Below are 25,045 nucleotides of genomic sequence, written 5' to 3'. Positions count from 1 at the left end.
GCCCAGTTATTTTGCATTTCTAGAGTATTTATAAAAGGTTTTAAGTTAAAAGTACAGATTTTGGCAAAAAATGAAGAAATTAAATTTAAAATTACTTTATATTTGCTTTTCGTTCGTTTTGTTGTGTTATTTTTGCTTTTTTTGGTTTTTGGGCTTAATACTCAGCTTTTATCAGGAAATTTGGCTTAATCGGGTTGAAAAATTACTATTTTGTAAAATAACACTAAATAAATTTAAAACATTTTTACTCTGCTGTAAGTATTTTTTTGTCTCCTAAGTTATAGTCCTCCGTAGGTTAGGGCTAATTAACGTTCGGGGAATCCCCAAGTGTTTGCATCATTTTTCCATGGAAGAAAAGCCAAGTAGTTGGAAATGGAATATATTATATTTCGTTAAAACAGATTAGTACATAAAAATATATAAAACTATGATAACAAAAGTAAAGAAAAGTAAAAATATTTTGACTAAAAAAAGCACACAGCCTTTACAATTTCGATAACTTACGCAAAAGAGCTTAAAATACCACAGATTCTATCGAATAATTTTGTTAGCCCGGATTAGTAGACGCTAAAATTATTGTACTGTACACTTTAGATTTTTTCAGAGGCCGACCGTCCAAAAAAATTCTTTTTTTTGTACTACTTAAAGCTGTATGTTTGAAGAGACAGTAAAGTTACGTATTTAAGATTTTCTAATACTAGAGCGACGGCAAATCTTTTTTCTTTCACACGACTAGAATCTCGAAACGTCCAATTTGCGAAATTAATTTGTTAGAATATCGTTGCCCTTTCTGTGATTCTCATACGTGATAACAACGCCGTCGTGGTTCGGTTTGAGATGATCCGAGTCAATGTTTAGCTTCTCCTCGACTTTGAGGTTCGGGGAGAGGACCATACTGCCATGGGGGCCCTTGACGAGGTGCCCCACGTCCAGGCCCACGTGCACCTCGTCCCCCAGGTGGTGGTTGTGTCTGTGGGACTCCTCCAAACCGAAACTTTTCGGTAGATTATATTTCTTCAAATCTTGCTCGATTTTGGCGTTGTTTTTCTGACTCTGACCAAAACCAAAGTCTCTATGTTTCTCCAAAAGTTGGAAATTGGTCAAAACGTCCTTCAACCGACTCAAATCCAGCTCCAAATCCTCCGAATTGTGCACATTGACGAAGTTCACAAACTCCATCAAATTTTTATCACTCAGCTCATCCTCAGACCCTTCAATCAACTTCAACAACTCTCTCAACTGCTCTTTATCGTAGCTTATATTACTGTCCTCGCCTTCGTTTTGAATACTTTTCAATAAATTTATCAATTTGGCGTTGAGTTGGTAGCGCTGCTCGGTTGTAGTGTTGGCAATATCGAAATTATGTATTGGACGTTTTTTCTTATTTGAAACAAGGTCGAGTAATTCTGGGGGTTCCTCGGGTTTCGGTTCTTGGCTTTTGTTAGTGAAGAGGTCCTGGGGTAATTCCAAAGTTGTTTGATCTGTAATTTCACAATCTTCACGGTGGTATTTTTCGCACGACATGCATGAACACTTGAGGATGATTTGGACGCGTTTTTGGAAGGTTTTGGGGCCCTCGGTGTTTTTTCCATCGGCGTGTAGGGTGACCTAAAAAAAATCAAATTTTAGCGGGAAATTAAAAAAATGAGGGACGTCCAAGTTGGTATTAGCTATCTTAAATAGTTATTAATGATTATGTCTCTCATTGAAAGTATGAAAGTATGAAAGTAAGTATAAAACAGCTAATTTTGAGAGGAAATGCGACTTTGGCGTTTTTATAGTTAAGAAACAGCTAATACTTGATTATAGCTGTTTGAAAACTATGTAAACGCCAAAGTCGCATTTTACAAAATTATTTTTTTTTTAATAAAGTTTATATAAATGTAAAATAAAATAAATAAAATAAAAACATAAATAAAATAAATAAAGTGTATAAATATTGTTTTCATTGACCATTTATTAATTTCGATATTAATTAATTTTATTTAAAAAAGTTTGTGTTAATAGACGTCATTAATACACTCTTTTTCATTAAGTAACTGTTTTTGGGATTTTGATGTTTTAATGATATTTTGATATAAACAATAACCAGTTATGCTCATACAAATAAAAAAACAATGACGACTAATGTCATACATTTTCAATGCAAACTATGATTTTGTAGCAAACGTGATTTTTACGTTAAATTGAAAATGTTTATTCTTTTCTGATTTTTGTGGAAAAGTGAATGGAAAGTGTAGAAAATTCTTAAAATGGTCTACTACAAAGACAAACAAAGTATGAAATTAAAAGATGAAATTGGTTTTGAATTGTAATTAATTTCTAATTTTGTCACAAAAAAAGAGATTACGGTCAACGAAAAAATATTGTAATAAACTCGTTTGTTAATGAGCTTTTAATAAACTCAACTATTAAAGGCACTCACTCACTATCGCTCGTTCGTGCTTTAAACAGGTTCGTTTATTAATCGCCTTCATAAAAAACTAGTTTATTAAATAACTAATTTTAAGAGAAAATGCGACGTTGGCGTTGGTTTTAAAGCAGTTAATAAATGACTAAAATGTAACCCAATAGTTTCAAAATTGCAAAAATGTGACAAATTGATGTTTCAAAAACTGCCTTCAATAAAATTAATACCAATATCCCATTAGGAAAATTAAAAATTGCGTTTTTAGTTCAAAAGGTAATAATTAATTTTTTGTAATTTTAAAATCGTTTAAAACACAAGAAACGAAATTTCAAACCATGCACAAAATCGAGGTGGCTCTGCTTAAAGACTGTCATTGAAAATTTTCAATTTACTCCGAAAATCGCTTAACAATTGGAAAATTATAACAAATTGAGGTTTGGGAATCTACACCAAAGCAAATTAATACAATTATTGACTTAATTACATTGAAAAACGGTGATTTTCCGAAATTTCACCCAAGGGATTTTTATGGCAATGTGTGGCAGCCCTGTTGTCAACCATGCATTGCATTGTGAGCACAGAATGTAAGTTTGTGTTTCTGTGCAACATTTTGTAAAGTTTTGGTTAATTAACATTCGGGAAGTTACACTCCAAAGGTAATAATTACTTTTTTGTAACTATGAAATCGTTTAAAGCACAAGAAACAACATTTTCAAACCTCGCACGATCGAGGTGGCTCTGCCTACTCGATGTCACTGAAAATTTCCACTTAATTCCAAAAATCGTTTAACAATTGGAAAAATATGACAAATTAAAGTTCGGGAATCTACCACGAAAGAAATTAATACAATTATTAACTCAATTACGTTGAAAAATCGCGATTTTCCAAAATTTTACCCAAGGGATTTTTATGCGCAATGTGTGGCATCCCTGTTGTCCACCATAATTTTATGTTGCAAATTGTGTTAGTGTTTTTGTGTCACATTTTGTCGAAAAATGGCAAAATTATGAGCAACTGACGTCCAAGGACCCAATTCTAAAGGTAATTCACACTTTATTTGTAATTTTAGAGCAGTAGAACTCGTACTTTATCAAAAATTGTTATTCGGAAAATGTTGATAGCTCTGTCAAATTTATGGCAAAAACTGGTTAAAAATGTTAAAATTACGACAATGCTTAACGCCTTATCAATGCTCAATCCAAGAAATGTGTTCAAAAATTGATCTAAATAATATTAAATGTATGCAACTAACAATACACTTACATGGTAGCACTTTGTTTCTACCGGTTGGCAGCTGTCGCAGTATGGCCCCAGTAGTTCCCCGGGTTCGGCCGGCTGTGTGCTAGGAATGCTATAGCTGTAGCAGGCCCCCACGCACACATTGTTGTGAATTGTGACGGATTCGTATCCTGGCGATGCCACCACCTGTTGAATGGGGGTGGTTTGGCACCAGGAGTATTTTTCAGGGTACAAAATAATATTATGGACCTAGAAAATAATTACTTTGTTGCGGCTGTCGTAATAGATTTGTTATTACTTATTACCTTGTGTTGTGGTTCGGCAAAAGCCGCCAAAGCCGAACAAATCACGATAATTTTAATCAACATGGTACACCTGTAAAATGTCCGATTAGTGATTCAGAATGTTGAGGTTTTTTTTTTCATAATGAGTGGTTGATGTTATTTATTATGTTGCTTGAGGGATTTACCGTTATGTCTGCGCTGTTGCAGACGGATTAAATGAGTTCAGGTGAACAGATGGATCGATTTTATGCTCGAGATTTGTAATTAAGTGTAATTTTATAAATATCAGTTTTTTGTTTAATTGCAGGTATCGGGAAAGGTTAATATACTAAAACTGATATTTACAATGTTTTTGTCGGAAAAATTTCAACACACGGGTTAATTATCACGAATTAAAGGAAAATTTTAATGGGCTGTTTTGGAATATTCTGAAGCGATTTAAATTCTCGACAATTATCGAACGCTTTGCGTTACGTCACCGCGTTTTATTTATAAATCTATTTATTATTTTTCTGATAACTAAAAGTTCTAGTTGCACTGAATACTTTTTTCCAAAATCTCAGATGTTTTAAATTACTTACGTTTGTAGCCTCCACATTTTTTTATTTATAGACTGTCTTAAGTTTTTGGATTCTTTAATACATTTAGATTTAGATAAGTTGCTAAATTTTCAATTACTAAATTTTTCTAGGTTTACGAATTGTCTAGAATCTTTAAAACTTACGAACTTATTCGGCTTCTAAGTTTCAAGATGTCACAACATTGTATTATTCCTAACTATAGATGTCATTTACACATTTTTCAATGGAACATCTTTCAGATATGAAATTATCTACAGGCTGTTCCGTCTAAACCCCACATTAGAAATATTGGTAGTTTTAGTCAAGATAGTAATCTGAAAATTTGTATACAACCATCTCTTAGGTCCAGTTTAATGAAAATATTTGCAAGATGGTGATACTTCCGCTTATACCGGAAGTCGCCGTCAACTTCCTGATTTTAAATGAAAAGCTATATTTTTTGATGCGTTTTTGGATAACTAGAGTTATTCTAAGGTAATAGTTTTCATAAAATTTCCCTATACTTAAATTTAGCCGTTTATGAAATGTTTTTTTTTTTGGATTTGCACCTTCCAGTTCAACAATCGATAACACTGCCATTTTTTTAAATTTGCAAATATTTTTTAGTTCATTTCAAAGAGGAAGTCTATATCTTTCCTTTGGTGCTTTAATATTTCTAAAAAAAGATAAGTTAAGTTTGTAGAACTTTAAGCACCCATATAAAGATAAAGATATTCACCTGAACGTTCGTACTCATCCATAATCCGTTAGGTTCTGCTCAATGAAAATATTTTCAATATGGCGGCACTTCCGGTTATACCGGAAGTCGCCATCAACTTTTTTATCTTAAATGGAAAGCTATGTTTTTCACTGCGTTTTTAGATTAGTTGGGTTATTTTAAGGAAGTTTTTATCTGCTGACCCTACACCATAGTTTAACCGTTCCTGAGATATTTAAGATTGTTTGAAAATTTTTGGATTTGCACCTGTCACTTAAAAAATCGGTAACTCTCTTAGTTTTAGAGATTTCGGAATAATATTGGGAGAATTAAAAGAGAAAGCCTATATCTGTTCGCCAGTGTGTTCAAAATTGGAAAAGAAGTTAATAAACCCAAAAATTTTAGGGTTAAGTTTTGGACAACTTAAAGTACCCCTATCCTAATTTTTTCAAATAGGATGTCCCAATTTTTATTTTACTAGATGAAGGAGAATTTTTTTCTGCAGCGATCTGTATTAGCATTCCCTATACCTATCTCAATCCCAACAAAAAGTTGTTGTATCTTGGAAACTGTTAAACACAGGTTTAGGGAATATTAATACAGATCGATGCAGAATTAAATTCTCTACGAATTAATAAAATAAAACTTGTGGCATTTCATTTGAAAAAATTGAGTTATGGATGCTTAAAGTTCTACAAATTTAACATTAAAAATTAGGGTTTTGTTATCTTTTTTTTAGAAATTTGAAAGCACTAAGGAAAATATCTAGGCTTCCTCTTTGAAATGAACTAAAAAATATTTCCAAATTCTCAAAAATGGCAGGGTTATCAATTTTTGAACTGGAAGGTGCAAATCCAAAAAGTAAAAACCCTAAATATTTCGTAAAGGGCTAAATTTAGGTATAGGGAAATTTTATGAAAACTACCTTAAAATAACTCTAGTAATCCAAAAACGCATTAAAAACTATAGCTTTCCATTTAAAATAAGGAAGTTGATAGCAACTTCCGGTATAACCGGAAATGTCACCATCTTTAAAATGTTTTCATTAAGCAGGACCTAAAAGATTATAGTTGTATACAAATTTTCAGATTACTATCTTTACTAGAACTACCAATATTTCTAATGTGAAGTTTAGACGGAACAGTCTGTAAATTTTAAAAGTTATTATTATATTTTTATTTCTGCAAATAAAAATAAGCTTCCAAAAATTACCAAACACATTTTACGCATCAAAGTCTCTCTTCCCTGATTTTTAGGTTTTTTAGGTCATTTGGTTTGTAGATTAGTTTTGTGATTCTCTTTATAATTTTACTTTTCAGTACTTTTCAGTTTCTTTTTACAATTTTTCTATAATTTAAGTGTTTAAGTTTCAGATTTAATTTCTAGACTGTCTTGAGTTTTTGAATTCTTTAACATTTTTAAATTTAGATACATTGCAAAATTTTCATTTACTACAATTACTTGGGTTCCAAAACTTACTAGAATTTTTAAAATTTATGAACTCATTCGGCTTTTGAATTTCAAGGTATCACAGGATCATATTATTCCCATAGATTGTCCTTTCTAAATTTTTCAATGGAACATTGATCTTTTAGATATGAAATTATCTACATTTTCACATTTTATTACTACTATATTTTTATTTTTGCAAATAAAAATAAGCTTCCGGAAATAACGAAAAACACTTTACGCATCAAAATTTTCGAGTGTTCGATTCTTTAGGATCTTAAGTTCGTAGCTTGGTTTTGAGATTCTCTTTATAATTAATTTTATAATTTCTGATTTTTGCGTTAAATGCTTTGCAGAATTTATCTCTAATTTCTTACAATTAAAGTTAATTGATTAATTCTTAAAAAAATGCCTCGGTCCCAAAAATAATTAAATAAAAATTAAAAATCCAAATTTTCTACATTTTCTGTTTCCAGTTTCAAAAACTTCTAATATTATAAATTAGTTACTGATTTTCTGAAACTGTAAAATCGTTAATGTTTGTGTTTTTTACAAATTTTAGGAATCTCTAGCTAAAATCTATAAAACTCCTTTAAAAATTCTGAGTTTGTATGCGTTAATAACAATGATTTATTTATTCGGAGCACAAACAGAAAAAATACAAGTTTTTTTTGTCATTATACGTCGAAATAATTAAAAACAAAGTGCATCATTGTGGTTTGTAGATTTTACAGTTTCTAAATGACATTAGGATTATTTTTCATGTTGTAACTAATAAATCTCGTCGTTAAACAAACTTTTTGCAAATTTTGCCAAATCCGGTCGAAACTTGCCTCGACTGGTATAAAAAAATAGTCAACGAATCGAAAAACCTATCAATAAACATTCTTTGTGGTTGTCCAAGGCCATCAAATAATATCCTTATAATTATCAATTAATAATGTAAAACGCAATGAAGAAAAAAAAATTGAACCGAAAACGCGCTGTTGCCGGCTCTGCTTTCACCATTCAACAAATCGGAGGCCCACTTTTTCCATCAGCCCAATAAATAAACCACATCGAGACATAAAAACACACCTGTGGGCGGTATATCTAAGAAATTACGTCACCAAACTCTTAGGTAGGTCATTCACCAGCTTTTCATTCATGATTCGAGCAGTACTCTCACTCGACTTAAAAAAATGAGCATCGCGATCACGTGACGCCCGATTTTTACACCGACCGGCTCACCTTCGACTCTTTGTGCGTATTTTTCCCGAACCGAAACGGCACTAACCGAAAGTGGGCCATGCCACCAAAACAAAAAACAATCACACTATACTTACGCATCCAAAGCTGGCTGTGGACCACAAACGCTGCGATTTTCCTTGCGACGCGAACCGTTCTCCTTACAACATTTAAATCAAGATAGCTAGTGAAAGGTCACGAAACAACTGAGAATCTACTTGTTCTTGTAAGGTAACTTGATCTCATAACACCTGTTCGGACGCCGCGCGAAATTCAAAACGAACAAGGACAAGTTTAAATAAACCAACTATAAAATAATAGATTTTTATTAAAAATAATAAAATTACAGTTCTTCGAAGAAGGCCACCCGCGACTTCGTCGACCCAGATTTGCTCTTTTTCAACGTCGAGTATTTATTTTCGCCTAATTTCACTTGCTCGCTGTGCAGTTGGTCAAACTCGGTCTGTTTTTCCGCCACCTTCAAAACAGCGATTTCGGTGCGAAGCTCGCGTAGCTGGTGTTGCAAATGCTTCTGTTTTTCCAAACACAAGCCTCTCTCCTTCTCAATTTCGAGCGACAATTGATCGGTGTCCGCGTTCGTCAAATCGTAACCATTCAGCGTGAGGTTAAGTTCCGGGGAAGTCCCGACATCGCCATCCAAAAGCGACAAATCCGGCCCCAGAGGACTCAACGAGGCCGAATATAGGGTCGAAACTGACGTTGCAGACGACGAATAAGAGCCGCGACTCAAAAAATCCAACAATTTTTCTTTGGCTTGTTTTTCAGCAGCTCGCGCCCGCAACAATTCTTCTTTCAGTCGGTTCGCTTCAGCCGCTCTTCGTTCCGAATCTTCAACTAATCGAGCTGTTAATAATTCTGCTTCACGAGTTTTTCGCTCCAATGTGACTTTTTCTTCTTCCTTTCGCATCGCGCTGAGGCGCAAACGGGTGATTTCTTGTTCCGCTTCGGCCGCTTTCTGGCTCAGAAGAATTGCTTCTTCTTCAGCAACTCGGCTTTTTTCGGCCAGCAAATCGGCGCTTTCTTCGGAACGTTTCTTAAAAAGACAAAAAACGAAACGGGTTAAGGACACAGTAATTTTGGGCTAACTGTAATCTTATGAATAATTAACAATTAACCAAATACAGTCTCCAGTTCGTCGTTGGTAAGGTCTTAGTTCCCCACAATTCTCACAGGTGGCACTTTGTGCTACCTTTGTCTCGTAAAATACAGTCCGGTTATAGCGAACCCGCTTAACTTTGATCTAAAATGTGACACAATTTTCCGTTTATAACGAACTTTTCACCGAATTTTGAAGATTATATTGGAACTGATAATGACAAAGCAGCAAGAGAAGTGTTAACTGATGAATATATTATTGAATTACTAACTAAAAACATTTTAACCAATAAGAACGTGTGTTTTTAAGGTGGCGACTCAGGCCCTCAGTTTTCATAACTTGAACTAATGGTTGCCATGGAAACAAGTGGATAATTGTATTCCATTAGATGGTATGAGAATGCAAAAATCGAGATTAAATACAAAATTTCAATTTTTGGAAATTTTGGCTTGAGAAATTTCCGATGAATGTTGTTTCCGAACCGTTCTGTCACCAATTGTTATTTTTGAAAATTCAAAACAAAAGCTGAATGCAAATTAAACTGTACTTGGAGATTATGAATGTATTGCAAATTAGAAAATATCTTCATTTGCCAAACATTGAAGAAAGAGAAACATAAAGGTTATAACATGAGAAAAGCAAACAATTCACCTTGTCCCTAAAGACGATAACTAAATCACCAAAACTAACACCTCTACCTCTAGGTTATCCATGTGTTCGTAAGGTTTTTTTGCTGCATATACAGGGTGCTCAAAAACCGGCGCACCAACTCAGTGAAGTGTGGGTGGTGAATTGCCTACATACAACGTGCTCAAAAACTGGCGCACCAACTCAATGGTATGTGGTAGAGAACTAGTTACATATGAAGGTAAAAATAGTAAAAAAATTCTTTGTATTAAATTTATTGATGAATAACGGATTTTAAATAAATGATATGTGGCAACGTTGTCTAACAGTCATGATCGCAATAGCATTGCCGTCTCGAGACGGCAATGGCAATAGAGTTTGATCAACAATAAAAATAAATTATTTTTACAACAGTTTCCTAGGAAATAATTACCAGTGTTGGCACATCTAGAGTTCCTTTATTGGGAGAGTTGGGACACTGAACGTCAAACCGAGCCAATTTTGTATTATGTGGATAAGGTATATATTTCTATCCTTTTTTATTAAAATTTTTGTTATTAACTTATGTCAGAGGTTTATGTCGAAATTAATTTCAAGGTTATAATTTTTGTCAAATGCATAAAATGACATAATTTTACGTCAAATTTAACCAGGGACGTAGAAAACGTAGAAATTTTGGGATTGCTATTTAAAAAATGAAAATAATTGAATACCTACCAATATTAATGTTCACATTTCTGAAATTTTTCGATACTTATTTTAATATTAAATACATAACTTAAAACATACTTCAATGCTAAAAATGCTTTTCTTTCAGTCACAATTTTTAGTTAAACATCTCGTCCCAAAAATTGGTCATCAAGAACCCTTCATATTTCCTGTCGTCTTTTTAAATTTTCAAAAAAATTATATTAAAGGTGTTCTCGTATGAAAAACGTAACAAAATCGTGAATTCCCAATAACTTTATAATTTGAAACATAATCTAAAGTTCACGTAGATGCTAAAGGCGGCCAAGCAGCGACAGGTTCAGCTTTCCTAAAAATTAGAACCAATTTTGGGTTCAAGTACTTACATATTTTATAAATGCATAGACAAATTCCCAAAATCTCATAGATTTTGTACATAACATTATTTAGACAATCCACTTTTCCAAATGCTTGTTAATAATAAACGTAAAACTTGGCAGGAAAGGTTCAATTTCTCTCTCTTTCATCGACGATTACCATTTCTTAAAGTTAAGGAAAAAATGTTTATGATGAAGAGTTTAGACGTAAAATTCTTGTACTTACAAAAAAATCTCTTTTAAAATTTGGAGTTCATATAAAAAAAACAGTGAATTGACGACGACTGCCAGTCTAAACCATTTCTAAACGCAGTTAGTCGACGAAAAATGGGAACATTTTTTAACAATTTAATTTGACTTTTCGGCAAATTTAAAGTGTAACACCACTGATTTCTATCCCAATTTGTTTTTTTACACATTCCAACCGACGTAAATAAAACAAAATTTCGAAAATTGACATTCAGTGTCCCAACTCTCCCAATATAGGAACTCTAGGCACATCTACACATTGCGATTTTTTTGATGAATTTTAATTTTTTTAAATTAAAAAACTGCTAAAGTCTGTTAGAAAATTTAAAAATAATTATTCATCGTTTAGTTAGGAAACGATTACTTAGTGCGAAACATAAGAATCTTAAAAAATAATGAAAACTGAATGAAACTGATCTACACATGCTTCTCAACAACGTACCACTCAGTTGATGCGCCAGTTTTTAAGCACCCTGTATTTGTATTACACTGGACAACAAATTTTATTTGTTTTGTTTTTTTTTTAAATAAATTATATCCAAATTAATTTTATTTTATGTACAGCGTGCTCAAAAACTGGCGCACCAACTCAATGGTGTGTGGTAGAAAAGTGGTTACATATAAAGGTAAAAATAGTAAAAAATTCTTTGTATTAAAGTTATTGATAAATAACAAATTTTAGGTAAATGATATGTGGCAACGTTGTCTAACAGTCATGATCGCAATAGAATTTGAGCAACAATAAAAATAAATTATTTTTGCAACGGTTCCCTAGGAAATAATTCCCAGTGTTGGCACATCCACACATTGTGATTTTTTGGATAAATTTTAATTTTTTTAAATTAAAAAAACTGCTAAAATCTGATAGTAAATTTAAAAATAATTATTCATCGTTTTGTTACGGAACGATTACCTGGTATGAAACATAAAAACATAAAAAATAATGAAAACTAAAGAAGTTAACACAATAAGTTTGTAGCTCCAGATTTTTTAAAATATAACTTTAGGAATTTTTTCAACATTTTTCCCGTAATCTGCACTTGCTTCTCAATAACGTACCACTGAGTTGGTGCGCCAGTTTTTGAGCACCCTGTATAGTGGATGATAACAAAAAAATATGTGTTTGTACACGTCAGGTTTTGTAATTTTTAATTTTTACTTGCCTTTAATATTGATTGTCAGAACATTCTAAAAGGTTTTGGTGCAAAATAAGTAACAATTAATAATCTTTTGTATGATGCGTTCGAGCACGACATAGATATAGAAAATAGATATATAGATATAGATTTAGCAAACGCAATAGATATGCTCTTTTGATTTAAACAACTTCTTAAACATGTTTAAATGTGTCAATTAATATGACTTTTATTGTTTATTTATAGTAATAAAAGAAAATTCGCTTATATACAGTGAAATTATGAGTTTTCTAAAAATATTTAATATTTTGTTTCAGAAACCTGACGTGATGGCCAATTTTTGAGTTCGTTTTTAGAATCTGCATAAAAATGTACATAAGAGACACGTGCTAGATATTAGAAAAAAAAGTGTTCTTTGGAATGTGCAATAAGAAATAATGTAAAATAAAGAATACAATTTTATTTTTGTTAGTTTAATAACATATTTATTTTCCTACTACAAAATTGTGCACATTGTGGTAATTTCATCTAAAATACGTGAAAAATACTGCACTCATTCGCTGTAGAACAACTTCATAATGAAAAATCAGAGAAAAAACATTTTTATGATTGAACATCGTTTTATTATGGAGAATCTTCAATACGGACACTTAAGATTGTCACTCCAATGAACTCCTTCCAAGTTAATTCACATAACAGGACAGTTCTTAATATTATACAGAGTGTATTAGAAATACCTGTTTTAGTTTTAACACGTAATAAAACTCATGAAATACAACTTTTCTATATAACATTTTGCAAAATTCTTCTTTATAATTTTTAATGTTTTCCTCCATTTTCGGTCAGTGTTTAATAATTAGTTTGTCCGTTTCTGGCACAACGAAAATAGTTGGGCTCTAACTTTTGTTGGGTTCACGTTTCAGTATGTTATCTTTTTCCAAATTTTAAATAAATTTGCAAATTTTTTATTAAAAGATTACAAATAGAATAGTATATTACGAGTTTTATAAGACGCATGCACAGATTTGGAGTAAGTGCGACATCAGTATGTTTTTTTTATGTTATATCCATGAAAATTGGTATTTAAGCTTTTGGTTAAAGATCAAAAACAAATGTTTTAGGATTTTTGGAAATTCCATCCCTAAGACTCGTTATTTCAGTTAAATTTAAAGTCAAAATCCTCAGAGTCAAGTTAATTCGAAGTTGGAAATATGTTTTTTGATTTTAATCTGAAGTTTATATTTAATTCGACATTGTTTAAAAACCGTTTAAAAACGAACTAAATCGATCGAAACAGCCCACTTTTTGAGTCGATTTAGCAAAATCAAAAACGTTCTTCCAAAACGTTAAAAAAACAAAAATTAATACAGATTTCGACATAATTTACTGCTCTTTGTTTTTTCTGTTTTATACATTTTTATGTAAAGGTATTTTTAAAGGCCCTAAAATAACTTATTAGAATTATTATTATAAAACAACAAAATCATTTTCGATCAAATTTGAGCTGTTTTATTAATATTGCGAAAAAAACTGGGTTTTTCAATTAAAAATTCAGATAAACGTTTGAAAGAGGCAAAAAGATAGTAATTTTCTATCTAAATTAATGATTTTTCAGCTTTAAATCTTGCAAAAAAACAAGTAGAAAATCCATTCGCAAGGGGGTTTCCTATAAAAATCCGTAATTTTTGTAAGTAGAACTTGAAAAAACAATGAAACACCATTTTCATTTTTAACCGAAAACTCAAATAACGATTTTCATGGGTATAACTTAAAAAAAATACAGATTTTTATACAAAATTTAACCCCCTTGGGGGTGGAATTCTTATAAAGCACAAAACCTCCTTAAAGAATGATTTTTCAAAACAATCATCTACTGTTCAATTTAATCAATTAACTTATTACAGCTAATAAAACATAATTAATTACAATGTAAATGAAAAAAAGTAATGCGATTACGTTGTAATTAGATTATTGATTTAACTACATTATAATCTGTTTATGCCCAACTCTGTAAGAGGGGCTTTCGGCCAATCAAAACTTACCAGAGCTTCATTAGCCAATCGGATTTCCTCCTGGTACTGGAGCAGGCGCTGTTCCATATTGGCCCTTTCACGCTCCGCCTCCTCTCTCAATTGTTTTTCACGTGCCAGACGATTTCGTTCAATCTGCCGACGTTGTTTCTCTTCTTTGGCGGCGGCTTTCATTTGTTGGAGTTCCATAGAATCGGGTTTACGCCTCCGCATGAATAAATCATGGTTACCCATGCACAAATCAAGAATCTGAAACATTTGTTTTAACCACGCCCCCTCAGACCACACCCACTTACCAATTTATTCATTCTAACTTTTTGGCTAAAGAAGACAAAATTTGGGGAATTCTTATCGACCGGTTTGATAATAAATTTTTTATCGTCAAAACTAATGTGTCGTATTTCGGCCCATGTGAACGTCGTTTTTGGTTGTAGTTTATTTTCCTTTTCGTAGATGTTTAATCCTAGAGGTGTTACACCTAACCACAACTCAGTCTCTTTTTTATTCATTATCGGAAAATAATTAACACCGTACATGTCCAAGTCTTGTGCGATTTTTAAATACTCCATCTCGGCTTCGTCTCGCGACATACCCCTGTGATCTGAGTACCACACTCTTATCCGCTCCTCCCACATGTCTAGAGTCATCTGATACTGGTCGATGACTCTTTGGGGCAACAAATCCTCGTTCGCTAACATTCCCGGTTTGTACGTATCTAGGTCAAAGTCTCCAAACTGGGGGCTGTTAGACAGGGGGAACATTAACCTCAAACTATTTACCTTGGCTTGGACCGCGTAACTGGCTAGCAGGACGGACGCCTCAGGGGGGCAGTACACATCCATAGAGAGAATAGCTTGCTTAACTTGGAGAAAAAAATAGTGTTTTGTTACCTCTTGAACCAGCTCTTCGGCCACTTCTTCGGGGTAGAATTTCGCGAAAAACATGAACGACACCGTACTGTGGGGGTCCTTCTGGATGCTCTGGTCTTGGACTGAAACACACACATGATTTTGGGGGCCCTCTCAGCACCAGACCCACCTTTCTTGTCCAATTTTAACCAATTGATAAACCCTTTTGAATCTTCGTATTGCAAACCGAAATACCAAGTCTCGCGTAACCCGATTGTGCGGCACACTAGCTCGAATAAATCCCTGCCGGTGGCTCGCCACTACAATGCGAAAATTATTCACAGTTTGGAGAATTGAGACGGTAAACATACTTGTAAGTTGAACTCCAATTCGGCGTCCAATGTGCACACTTTCACGGGGAAACTCTTCTCGGATTTCTTTTTGCGAAATGGAGACATTTTTTCTAACATAATCCTCGCTTTTGTAAAACCTATCGCATTATTCAACCGTAAAATAACAACAACAAATAAGGCACAAACATCTCGGTTATGGCATTGACAGATGTCAATTCGGAATACCAACACAATGGCGGGAAATTACTAGGACTTTCGGGCGATGGGGCCCCAGGAAAGGGCTCAAGTGGGCGGTTTCAATCTATATCTTAATGTTTGTAACGCTAAATGTTATATAATGCTCCTGTCGGTTTTATTTTAGTTTAATCACAAAAGTCTAGAGGAAAATTTGGCCGGTAAAACAGATCTCCGATAAGCTTCTTGTCTTTTGAATAAATTGTAAAACCAAAAATTGCTTTTCTTGCTTTTTAATAAAAATTTAATCAGGAATAGGTCTTGATAATTTTATTTTTGACTATGAGGCTTAATTTTTGTTCGGTTTCATTGAGTATTTAGCTCAAAAACGTGTTTGAAATAAAAGTATAGCTTTTTTCGATTCAGTTCGGTGATTTCATGGTTCACGAAATAATTGCATTTCTGGGTGAAAAAGTGGAAAAATTAACTCATTTTCGATCAAATTCAGAACATGTTTAACTCGATTTACGCTAATATCGAAAAAAAAAACGCGTTTTATCTCAAAACTTGCTTAAACTCTCAAAAAATGTGACAAATTATAATATTTGTGTTAATTTTTCGATTTATTTTTGAGGAAATTTCTCAAAACCATTGGGTTTTTGTTTGAAAACGTGTAATATCATGTGAAAACCCAATCGTTTAGCTCAAAAACATGCTTAAACACTTTAAAAATGCGATCATTGTGTTCATTTTTTTAATTTTTCCGTATATTTTTGAAAAAATTTCTTAAAACAATTTGGTATTTGTTTGAATAACGTGTAATACATGCGAAAGGCCGAATTTTTTGCCCAAACACGTGCTTATGCGCTCGAAAAATGCGCTATTTGTGTTAATTTTTTTAATTTTTGAGGAAATTTCTCAAAACTACTGGATTTTTGTTTAAACAAAGTGTAATAATATCATGCGAACGGCCGAGTTTTTAAGTCATAAACGTGCTTAAACGCTCAAAATATGTGATACTTGTGTTCATTTTTAAATTAATTTTTGAAGAAATTTCTCAAAACAGTTGGGTTTCTTTTTGAACAACGTATAATCTCGAGAAAATCCGAGTTTTTATCTTGAAAAAATGCTCAAAAATTCAGCGTTTTTTGGATAATTTTTAAAAATTAATTGATTTTTAGTTTACAAACATGCATAATACAACAATAACACCATTTCCGATTAATTTGGGCAATTTTTTGGTTTTATTTGACGACTTTTCACGAAATAATTGGCCTTATAGACGCGGAAGTGGTAAAATAAATTTATTTTCGATCAAATATTGTGAATTTTTAGTTTAGTTTAACAGACAGGGTGTGGCGTCTAAACCCACATTAGAAGTAATGGTAGTTCTAATAATGATAGTCATCTGAAAATTTGTATATCACCATAACCTCTAAGGTCCTGCTCAATGAAGATATTTTCAAGATGGCGACACTTCCGGTTATACCGGAAGTCGCTATCAACTTCTTTATTTTAAATGGAAAACTATATTTTTTAATGCATTTTTGAATTACTAGAGTTATTCTGAGGTAGTTTTTAAAAGCTTTCCCTATAACTAAATTTAGTCGTTTACGAAATATTTACGGTCTTTACATTTTTTTGAATTTGCACTTTCCAGTTCAAAAATCAAAATATCTTAAAAACGGTAAAGAGAAAGCTGGTAAAAAGTCCCTTAAAATAACTTAACTAATCCAAAAACGCAGTGAAAAACATAGTTTTCCATTTAAAATGAGAAAGTTGATAGCGACTTCTGGTAAAAACGGAAGTGCTGCCATCTTAAAAATATTTAGATTGAGCAGAACTCAAAGGATTGTGGCTGAGTACCAACTTCTATACTTCTAATGTGGAGTTTAGACGGAACAGCCTGTATAATATTGTTTTTGTTTCGAAAAGTTGCTTTAACGCCTGAAAATCCGCTATGTTTTTTAATTTTTTACTTTTGACGAAATTGCACTAAAAATTATGGTTTTGATTGGAAATTTTACTGAAAAGTATTGTAAACATGAATGTAATTTTTGATTCTATTTTGTGATTAACTAAAGAAGTTTTCTGAGTGGCTACCATAAATGAGTACAAATAATTGCGAAAAAAAGCGCCAGCTTTTTTCAGCTTCCTTCAGTATGATATAATTTCCATTAAACTTTGGTTACTTATTTGATTAGTAGAATAAAGGTCACTGAAAATTTGCTAAAAAATGGAAAAGACAGAGAATACACTTGATAAGATAAAAGCTATACTTATTTACATTTAATTCCATAAGTAAATAAATAATAAATAATTATACAACAGTGTTGTAACTAATTAATTAATTATTAGTTGAACAAGTGTTTAAATATTATAGACCCCTTATTCTTGTGAATCATTTTCAAGTGACATAACATAACACCTCATTAATTTTGATTACAATTAATTAAATGACAATAGTTATAGAATTATTCAAATTATCGTTATCAACTCTCCTGATACGGTCCTGTCCTTCTGACGTAACTCGATAAATAAACATTAATTCTATTTTAAAAATTCTGGCATTTCAACATGTCTTCTCAACAACACTTCACCAGCATTGAAAAAATCCTATCGAAACTCCCCCCTGATGATTACCAAAACATCCGAAACGTGCTATACGGCAAACCGACAAGGTAAGCGTCCAATCAGAACGACCAAAATTAAAACAAACTACAGCAAACTCGATTTATCGGATGCCGAAACAAAAGCAAACGATTATGACCTTGAGCTGGTCTCTTGTCGCTTCGAGGCCTCACCTGAACAGCTAAGACCACCGAAAATCGTCCGTGTTGGCATTTTCCAACACAAACTACCCCTTCCTCCCAACACTCCCATCAAGGAGATGCGAGACGGGCTTTACAAATTGGCCCAAAACGCAATCGAGACGGCTGCGAAAGGAGGAGTCAATATATTTTGTTTCCAGGAGGCTTGGAGTAAGTCCGAAACAAAATATTCCCTCGACTGTCTTTTATTTTTTCAAAGATATGCCGTTTGCGTTCTGCACGCGCGAAAAACAACCGTGGTGCGAATACGCAGAGGTGGCCGAGTTCGGGCCTACTACGATTTTTTTGCAACAAGTAAAATATTAGGCCAGGTCAGGGCACACAATAAAGCGATTGTTTTAGTTGGCGAAACGTTACAACATGGTTGTAATTTCTCCAATTTTGGAACGTGACGAAGTGCATGGCCAAACGATTTGGAACACGGCCGTTGTTATTGACAATTATGGCGATTTTTTGGGGAAACACCGCAAAAATCACATACCCAGGGTTGGGGATTTTAACGAATCGACTTACTATTTTGAGGGAAATACCGGGCACCCTGTTTTCCAGGTGAAGTTGTGCATACCGGGTGGCCACTTTTTCTGGGAAAAGTCAATTGTGCCCTTATTTGTAAAGAAAACGCAAAATTGCTTTCGCAGCTTTGTTGGGCGTGACTTAGACTATATTTCCCCAATTGTTAGGTTTATACAGAGTGTTTCATTAAAGAAATATTTTAGACGGAATTTGGCAAAATCGCTATAAATATCTGTTACGGGCGCCACCACCCGCTCAATTGGTTAATGTTTGGCCTAAATGGTGCCGAAATCGTCTTCAATCCGTCGGCAACTGTTGGTAACTTAAGCGAGCCTTTGTGGGGCATCGAGGCCCGAAATGCGGCCATTGCCAATAGCTACTTCACGTGTGCTATTAATCGCGTTGGCACTGAGATTTTCGAAACTGAATTCACTTCCGGTGATGGCAAACCCGCCCATAAAGAGTTCGGACATTTCTATGGCTCAAGTTACATAGCCGCCCCCGATGGCTCAAGATCACAAGTAATTATTTAATTTAAAAAATAGTTGTTCACAGTTAATTGTAGGGATTATCTCGGGACAAAACCGGGTTATTGATAGCCGAACTGGACTTGAATCTGTGTCGGCAAGTTAGGGACCATTGGAGTTTCCAGGTAATAAATAAAACCACGGTTTGTTTCAATTTTTTAACAAAATCATTACAGATGACGCAAAGATTGGATATGTATGCCGAACTCTTGGCTAAAGTCGTTCAGCCCGATTTTAAACCACAAATTATTAAGAAATAATTCAATCACAACGCAAAATCTTTGGCAAATGATAATAAATAATCGATTTTTCTGAGACAAGTTTTAATTTTATTTTTCGATTCTAGTTTCACCTCTGGGAAACAATCATTCGGGAAATTCTTACTAAACGATGATTTCTTTTCCGTTTTTTTCACACTGGCCGTGTTGAGTAGTCGATGCAAGTCCGAAAGGGCACACAATACGTAAAAATTTCGTTCCGTTGCATTTGGACCTTCGAGAATTTTATCCAAATCGTCTCGTAATAATTTAAAGTTTTCGCCATCGGCCACAATCCAATCACTCTAAAAAATCTAGTAAAAATAAAGTATGTAACTCGGGAAAGTTACCACCATTATCGACTCATATTCGACCGATTTGACCGCGCTTTCGTAGTCGTCGAAATTCTGATTGTTTTTCAACGTGAGAGAAATTGTAACAACACAGCTAATCACCTCCTTGGCGAAGTCGTGATGTTCACCATTGAAGTAACGAGTGGCAAAAGCGTACGCTGCCAGGACGTTGATCAAATTATATTTGACGCAATCGGCCGGATTTTTTTTCTAAAAATTACTCAAACTTACAAAACAATAGTAAACAGATTATTAGAAATAAAAATGAGACTGAACATTTGTAAGTGCCTTGCATAAGTAACTATATATTTACCGAAATTTCTCGAAAATCACGAATTTTTATCAACTGGGGACATTCAGATTTGTACAGTTGGCAAGACTCGATTTCTTCCACATTTGGGGATTTATGGGACCACCAAGGTTCCCACGATGGGATTAATTTTGTCACATCCTCGGACCTGAAACACAAAATCACAGTTTTCTTCATCTTTCTTATTTAATAGTTTTTTGATTTTATTTAATTACAAAAATATGATACAGCAGAAAATTTAAATGTGACATGGAGTGCAATAATGGTATAATTTGACAATAGCTTGAAAAGCGAATAGAAAAATACATTATTTTTAACCTTTCTCGATCATTTTAGTATGTTTTTGTTTACTTAAGAAACGCACTGCTCCGTTAAAAAGTCAAAAAATCACAAAGTACTAAAAATGTTACTTAACATTTTAACGTGTGTTTAATCATGTTTTTGCAAAAATTTTACAATCATTCTAGCTGGTTTCACCTGATTTAATTCGCTGCTGAACCAAAAACTCATTTACTTTGCAAAATTTAATTAAACTCGGTTGATAAAACAAACGACTGCAAGTTCTTTTTTACCTTATGAAAAATAAAAATGTTTGAAAAAAAATTGTGTTCACCTATGAATTACTGTTCGGTTAGTAGTTCTTTTTTTAAGTCGAACACAAGATCTCTAAAGAACTTTTTTAACTTATTAACAAGTTTCCAACTTAAATAAAAATATTGAAAGGGCCCCAAGTTTAGAAACGCGACGAATTCCTGTTGCTTATCTTTGATCTTTGGTCAATTTCTCCCAGACTTTAATGTAATGTGTGTTTAATATTTATAATTGTCTGGAATTACAAAATAGTATTGATGTCTTAAACTCGTGGTTTAATGGATTAGAGTTGAACACCAAAAAATGTAAAAAGATCACATTTGCTAGAAATACTAATTTAATTAACTTTTATTATAATATAAATGGTACCGTACTTGAAACGGGCAATAAAATTGCGGACTTAGGCATAGTTATGGATAATGGTTTGACGTTTACACCTCATATTTAAGTTCTGTGTATTCAGATAAGATGAACGAATAAATTATTATTATTATTATTATTCAACTAACTAATAGTGCATTAAAAACTCTGGGCTTTATATGTAGAAATACAAAAGAATTTACTAATGTAACTTGCATTAAAACTTTATTTTATGCTTTTGTTGGGTCTAAACTTGAATATTGTTGTATTATTTGATGTCCATTCTACCAAATATTGGAAAATATTTTAAAAGATTGGAAAATATTTTAAGAAAATTTTGTAAATACTTATATTTTAAAATTTATAATAGATATCCTGTAAGGAACTGTGATCAAAGTGATCTTTTAAGAAATGTAAATGAAAGCACTTTATTAAGTAGAAGAAATTTTCTATGTATTATTTTTCTGCAAAAACTTTTATGTGGTGATATTATCAGCTCTGATCTTCTGGATCAAGTAAACATTGTAGTACCTAGAGCTAACAACCGAAATCCTCTTACATTTTATTTTTCCACCCCTAATACCCTACATTATTTGAATTCTCCACTTTTTACATGTTTTAAATTATATAATAGTATTACAATAGATCTAGATATTTTCTTCAATAATTTCCAAACTAAAACTGTAAAGGTCAAACTTAAATTAGATTTATTTTATTGTTTCAAGTCTAAACTCTGTTGATAAAACAAGCGACTGCAAATTTTGTTTTACCTGATGAAAAATAAAAATGTTTAGAAAAGAAATTGTGTGTTGATTTTGATCACCTATGAATTACTTTTCTGTTAGTATTTTGTTTTTTAATTCCAACACAAGATTTTTTTTAACTTAATGACAACTTTCCAAATTTGAATAAAATCTTTGAAAGGGGTACCAATTTTAGAAACGCAACGAATTCCTGTTTCTTATCTTTGGTCAATTTCTCCCAGACTTGGTCGTGTAATGTAATGTATGTTTAATCGTAACAAGACTATGTTTTTTGCAAAAATTGGTTGAAAAATCATCGAATTGGAGCGAAACTGACGTTATTTTAGCTTGTTTCACTAAACTTGATTCTCTGTTAAACACTCTGTTAAATTTTCTCAAAAAAAACGATTAAAATCTGCGAAGAGAAAGTGAAATTGACGTTATTTCATTGCTGCAAATTTATTTAACTTCTTTTTGAGCAAAATTAGTTCAAAATGAACCAAAGGTTGAAATTCTCAGTTCTTTTTGTGAAATCTTGCTACTAAAAGTGGCCGAAAAAATACCAAATTAGGTGGAACATTACATTATTTTACCCTTTATAGATGTTAACACGTTTTTTTAGTAACAATTATAATGAATTCAGTTCGTTTTTTATCAAACTAATTTTGTTTTGCAAGTTCTTGACAAAACACGTGTAAAACTGACGAAAATAAATAGAAATTGAATTTATTTTGTTTGTTTCAAGTGTAAACTCTGTTGATGAAACAAGTGACTGCAAGTTCTTAAAAAGAAAAAAGATATTGTATGTTGATTTTGTTCACTTATGAATTATTTTTCTGTTAGTAGTTCTTTTTTTTTCAATTGTAACGCAATATCTCCAAGAGTTTTTTAAAATTTATTGACAACTCTCCAAATTTGAATAAAATCTTTGAAAAGGCTACCATTTTTAAAAACGCGACGAATTCCTGTTGCTTATCTTTAGTCAATATTTTCATTGTTGCATAATTATTTAACTCGTTTTTGCGCAAAATTAGTTAAAAATGAAGCGAAATTTGAAATTCTCAGTTCTTCTTTTGTGAGATTTCGCTCAAAGAGACAGACATATTGCTAAATTAACTTTAATAAGAAACACAATTATTTCGTTTATTTTACTGAATGTAGTTCGTGTTTGAACCAGACTTATTTAATTTTGCAAGTTCGCCCCAAAATCACGAAAATGATTCGAAATTGAAGTTATCTTATTTGTTTCAAGCAAGGTTTCAAGTATATCAGGTACGTTTATTTTTAGCTTGAAAGGCGAATTGAGTAATTACAGAAAAAAATATGCAGTGGGACATTATTTTGTTCACATATGAGTTGTTTTTTTTTAATTAATGTAATTGCAATATAAAATCTGTACAACTTTTTAAAACGATATTTTTTTTACTCATCATTAGTTAATGTCCTGCGTTTTTTACTTTATGTGTTGAGATTGTAAAAATTTCAGGTAAACTGTTGATAAACATGCCACTGCCAGTTCTTTTTGTATGATGGAAAATAAGAATGTTTGGAAAGAAATTAGGCAGTAAATGTTGATTTTGTTCACCATTGGAGTTACTTTTCTTTTTTAATTCCAACACAAGATCTCCAAACAATTTTTTTAAGCAAATTTTAATAAAATGTTTGAAAGAGCTACCAACTTTAGAAATGCGACAAATTCCTGTTGCTCATCTTTGGTCAATTTTTCCCATACTTGATCAGCGTCATCCAAATCAACCCCTGCCAGTCTATCTGCAATATCAGCAAAGTCATCATCGTCCGAATCCAACTCCTCTTCCTCCAAATGACTTCGTTTCAAAATCTCCAACATTTTTTTCTTGGCTTCTTCATTGTCCTCCTGTGCTAATTCCTTAACTATACAATCCTTGTAAAACTCCTCAGAACACTGCAAATGCTTCTCCGATTGGTAGCACACCAATGTGCAGTATTTTGACTGGCATTTGGGGCACGTATACTTGGCCAAAGCATTGCAACAACTGAAACGTCAACAATGACCTAACCTCACTTCCGGAAATTCATTATAATTACAATTCGCAAGTGTTCGTCTCGTCCAATTCGATTATTTTAGCTTTGGACATTTCTGCTTGACCCGAAATCACCAATTGTACGAATTTTGCAACACTTTTTAATTTATTCAGCAACAATAACAACACTGATTTTTTCTAGTCACTAGACAGGGCTACCACACGTCGCAACAAATAATACTAGTTTTTTTTAAATTTATCAATTAATTAACAATTGACCTACTGAACTAGGGGGCTATTTTTCTCAAACTAGAGTCAAGCATTAAATGGACTAAATTATCTATGGGTTTAATGATAAAAGGAATGACTGCTAGACCAACTCCTGTAACAAGCAATTTTCTACTATTTGTGGGTAATTTGGCCGTTTTGGTCAACACAAAATCACTCAGAGCACACACCCGATTAATTGTATATCCTGGAATGACGACTGAGGCCAACATTTGCCAAACTAGAGTATCAGTAGCTGCGAACACAGTCTTCTTGACACAACCTGGCTTTCCTGAATTGTTCTGAAAAAAAAAAATTGCAATGAAAGAGCCCCCAACTCCCTGACTCCCATACAATGTATGATTTACCAGTTTTGTCAATTGTGTCAGCAACTACGTACAATGTGGCCACCCCGTACGAGACATTGACCCATTTTGTGCCAATGAAGCCCCTCAAAGACTCACCGACTTCGTTCGCGTAGCCTGCAGAGCCCCAAGTTGAAAATTTCGAATTTCATGAATGAAAGCTTACCCAATAATCGGATTGGGGTGTCTTTGTAGATGTCTCGAGGGGGGGCTTCCGGACTCATGATTTATATTTTGATTTTTTGACACTGGTTGAGGTTATGTAAGGAGGGAACTAAGGTATCAAATAAAAAATTACTAGATTAGGGACCCGTCTTGGGTTGAATTATTGACGCTCTGTTTTAACTGGTTGTGTCAATTGGTGTAATTATCTGATAATTTAGGAAAGTTTAACAAAAATTACGGAAAATGGTAAATGAGATGCACCTTAATTCATTCT

The 25,045-nt window shown here is 32.9% G+C and overlaps 5 protein-coding genes across 6 annotated transcripts; 1 reads left to right on the top strand and 4 right to left on the bottom strand.

Moving 5' to 3' along the window:
- Window positions 1–363: 363 nt before the first annotated feature.
- On the bottom strand, window positions 364–8,143 carry LOC660885 (neuroblastoma, suppression of tumorigenicity 1). Of its 2 annotated transcripts, none has more exons than XM_967083.5 (4): window positions 7,987–8,143; window positions 3,956–4,025; window positions 3,675–3,899; window positions 364–1,608 (listed from the first exon to the last, which is right to left on the bottom strand). In XM_967083.5, the coding sequence occupies exons 2-4, from the start codon at window positions 4,016–4,018 to the stop codon at window positions 763–765; spliced, it is 1,134 nt and encodes a 377-aa protein (XP_972176.1). In that variant the 5' UTR covers window positions 4,019–4,025; window positions 7,987–8,143; the 3' UTR covers window positions 364–762. The 2 variants fall into 2 exon arrangements, with proteins under 2 accessions (XP_972176.1, XP_064214325.1); XM_064358255.1 differs by lacking the exon at window positions 7,987–8,143 and adding an exon at window positions 4,659–4,677.
- Window positions 8,144–8,196: 53 nt separating this feature from the next.
- Mer (Merlin) lies at window positions 8,197–15,549 on the bottom strand. Its single transcript, XM_967133.5, has 6 exons — window positions 15,331–15,549; window positions 15,150–15,279; window positions 14,891–15,102; window positions 14,408–14,845; window positions 14,124–14,360; window positions 8,197–8,942 (listed from the first exon to the last, which is right to left on the bottom strand). The coding sequence occupies exons 1-6, from the start codon at window positions 15,427–15,429 to the stop codon at window positions 8,232–8,234; spliced, it is 1,827 nt and encodes a 608-aa protein (XP_972226.3). The 5' UTR covers window positions 15,430–15,549; the 3' UTR covers window positions 8,197–8,231.
- Window positions 15,550–18,025: 2,476 nt separating this feature from the next.
- On the top strand, window positions 18,026–19,677 carry pyd3. The gene is made up of 7 exons (XM_967187.4): window positions 18,026–18,167; window positions 18,211–18,467; window positions 18,517–18,611; window positions 18,660–18,866; window positions 19,034–19,351; window positions 19,396–19,482; window positions 19,534–19,677. The coding sequence occupies exons 1-7, from the start codon at window positions 18,064–18,066 to the stop codon at window positions 19,615–19,617; spliced, it is 1,152 nt and encodes a 383-aa protein (XP_972280.1). The 5' UTR covers window positions 18,026–18,063; the 3' UTR covers window positions 19,618–19,677.
- Window positions 18,057–24,222, bottom strand: LOC661057 (uncharacterized protein). Its single transcript, XM_008196831.3, has 5 exons — window positions 24,039–24,222; window positions 23,651–23,986; window positions 20,281–20,425; window positions 19,968–20,177; window positions 18,057–19,919 (listed from the first exon to the last, which is right to left on the bottom strand). The coding sequence occupies exons 1-5, from the start codon at window positions 24,086–24,088 to the stop codon at window positions 19,623–19,625; spliced, it is 1,038 nt and encodes a 345-aa protein (XP_008195053.1). The 5' UTR covers window positions 24,089–24,222; the 3' UTR covers window positions 18,057–19,622.
- LOC661105 (uncharacterized protein) lies at window positions 24,119–24,978 on the bottom strand. Its single transcript, XM_967288.4, has 3 exons — window positions 24,773–24,978; window positions 24,596–24,723; window positions 24,119–24,543 (listed from the first exon to the last, which is right to left on the bottom strand). The coding sequence occupies exons 1-3, from the start codon at window positions 24,828–24,830 to the stop codon at window positions 24,262–24,264; spliced, it is 468 nt and encodes a 155-aa protein (XP_972381.1). The 5' UTR covers window positions 24,831–24,978; the 3' UTR covers window positions 24,119–24,261.
- Between the last annotated feature and the right edge of the window lie 67 nt (window positions 24,979–25,045).

Source organism: Tribolium castaneum, chromosome 8 (genome assembly GCF_031307605.1).
Source record: "Tribolium castaneum strain GA2 chromosome 8, icTriCast1.1, whole genome shotgun sequence".
In the NCBI taxonomy this organism is placed as follows: Eukaryota; Metazoa; Arthropoda; class Insecta; order Coleoptera; family Tenebrionidae; genus Tribolium; species Tribolium castaneum.
The sequence above is the reverse complement of the archived record's forward strand: the minus strand, read 5'-3'. Positions and strand labels throughout refer to the sequence as shown.

What these genes read in the sequence shown, in the direction of transcription:
- LOC660885 (XM_967083.5), bottom strand. Translation starts at nt 4,018, where the DNA reads ATGTTGATTAAAATTATCGTGATTTGTTCGGCTTTGGCGGCTTTTGCC. An exon ending in TTGCCGAACCACAACACAAG is followed by an intron (nt 3,900 to 3,955) that starts GTAATAAGTAAT and finishes ATTATTTTCTAG; the next exon opens with GTCCATAATATTATTTTGTA. An exon ending in TAGAAACAAAGTGCTACCAT is followed by an intron (nt 1,609 to 3,674) that starts GTAAGTGTATTG and finishes GATTTTTTTTAG; the next exon opens with GTCACCCTACACGCCGATGG.
- LOC661057 (XM_008196831.3), bottom strand. Translation starts at nt 24,088, where the DNA reads ATGTCCAAAGCTAAAATAATCGAATTGGACGAGACGAACACTTGCGAA. An exon ending in GAGACGAACACTTGCGAATT is followed by an intron (nt 23,987 to 24,038) that starts GTAATTATAATG and finishes TTGACGTTTCAG; the next exon opens with TTGTTGCAATGCTTTGGCCA. An exon ending in GAATTTGTCGCATTTCTAAA is followed by an intron (nt 20,426 to 23,650) that starts GTTGGTAGCTCT and finishes TTTGTGTTTCAG; the next exon opens with GTCCGAGGATGTGACAAAAT.
- Mer (XM_967133.5), bottom strand. Translation starts at nt 15,429, where the DNA reads ATGTTAGAAAAAATGTCTCCATTTCGCAAAAAGAAATCCGAGAAGAGT. An exon ending in GTTACGCGGTCCAAGCCAAG is followed by an intron (nt 14,846 to 14,890) that starts GTAAATAGTTTG and finishes AACAGCCCCCAG; the next exon opens with TTTGGAGACTTTGACCTAGA. An exon ending in AAGTTAGAATGAATAAATTG is followed by an intron (nt 14,361 to 14,407) that starts GTAAGTGGGTGT and finishes CAAATGTTTCAG; the next exon opens with ATTCTTGATTTGTGCATGGG.
- LOC661105 (XM_967288.4), bottom strand. Translation starts at nt 24,830, where the DNA reads ATGAGTCCGGAAGCCCCCCCTCGAGACATCTACAAAGACACCCCAATC. An exon ending in CACCCCAATCCGATTATTGG is followed by an intron (nt 24,724 to 24,772) that starts GTAAGCTTTCAT and finishes GGGGCTCTGCAG; the next exon opens with GCTACGCGAACGAAGTCGGT. An exon ending in AAACTGGTAAATCATACATT is followed by an intron (nt 24,544 to 24,595) that starts GTATGGGAGTCA and finishes TTTTTTTTTCAG; the next exon opens with AACAATTCAGGAAAGCCAGG.
- pyd3 (XM_967187.4), top strand. Translation starts at nt 18,064, where the DNA reads ATGTCTTCTCAACAACACTTCACCAGCATTGAAAAAATCCTATCGAAA. An exon ending in CTATACGGCAAACCGACAAG is followed by an intron (nt 18,168 to 18,210) that starts GTAAGCGTCCAA and finishes AACAAACTACAG; the next exon opens with CAAACTCGATTTATCGGATG. An exon ending in CCGATGGCTCAAGATCACAA is followed by an intron (nt 19,352 to 19,395) that starts GTAATTATTTAA and finishes AGTTAATTGTAG; the next exon opens with GGATTATCTCGGGACAAAAC.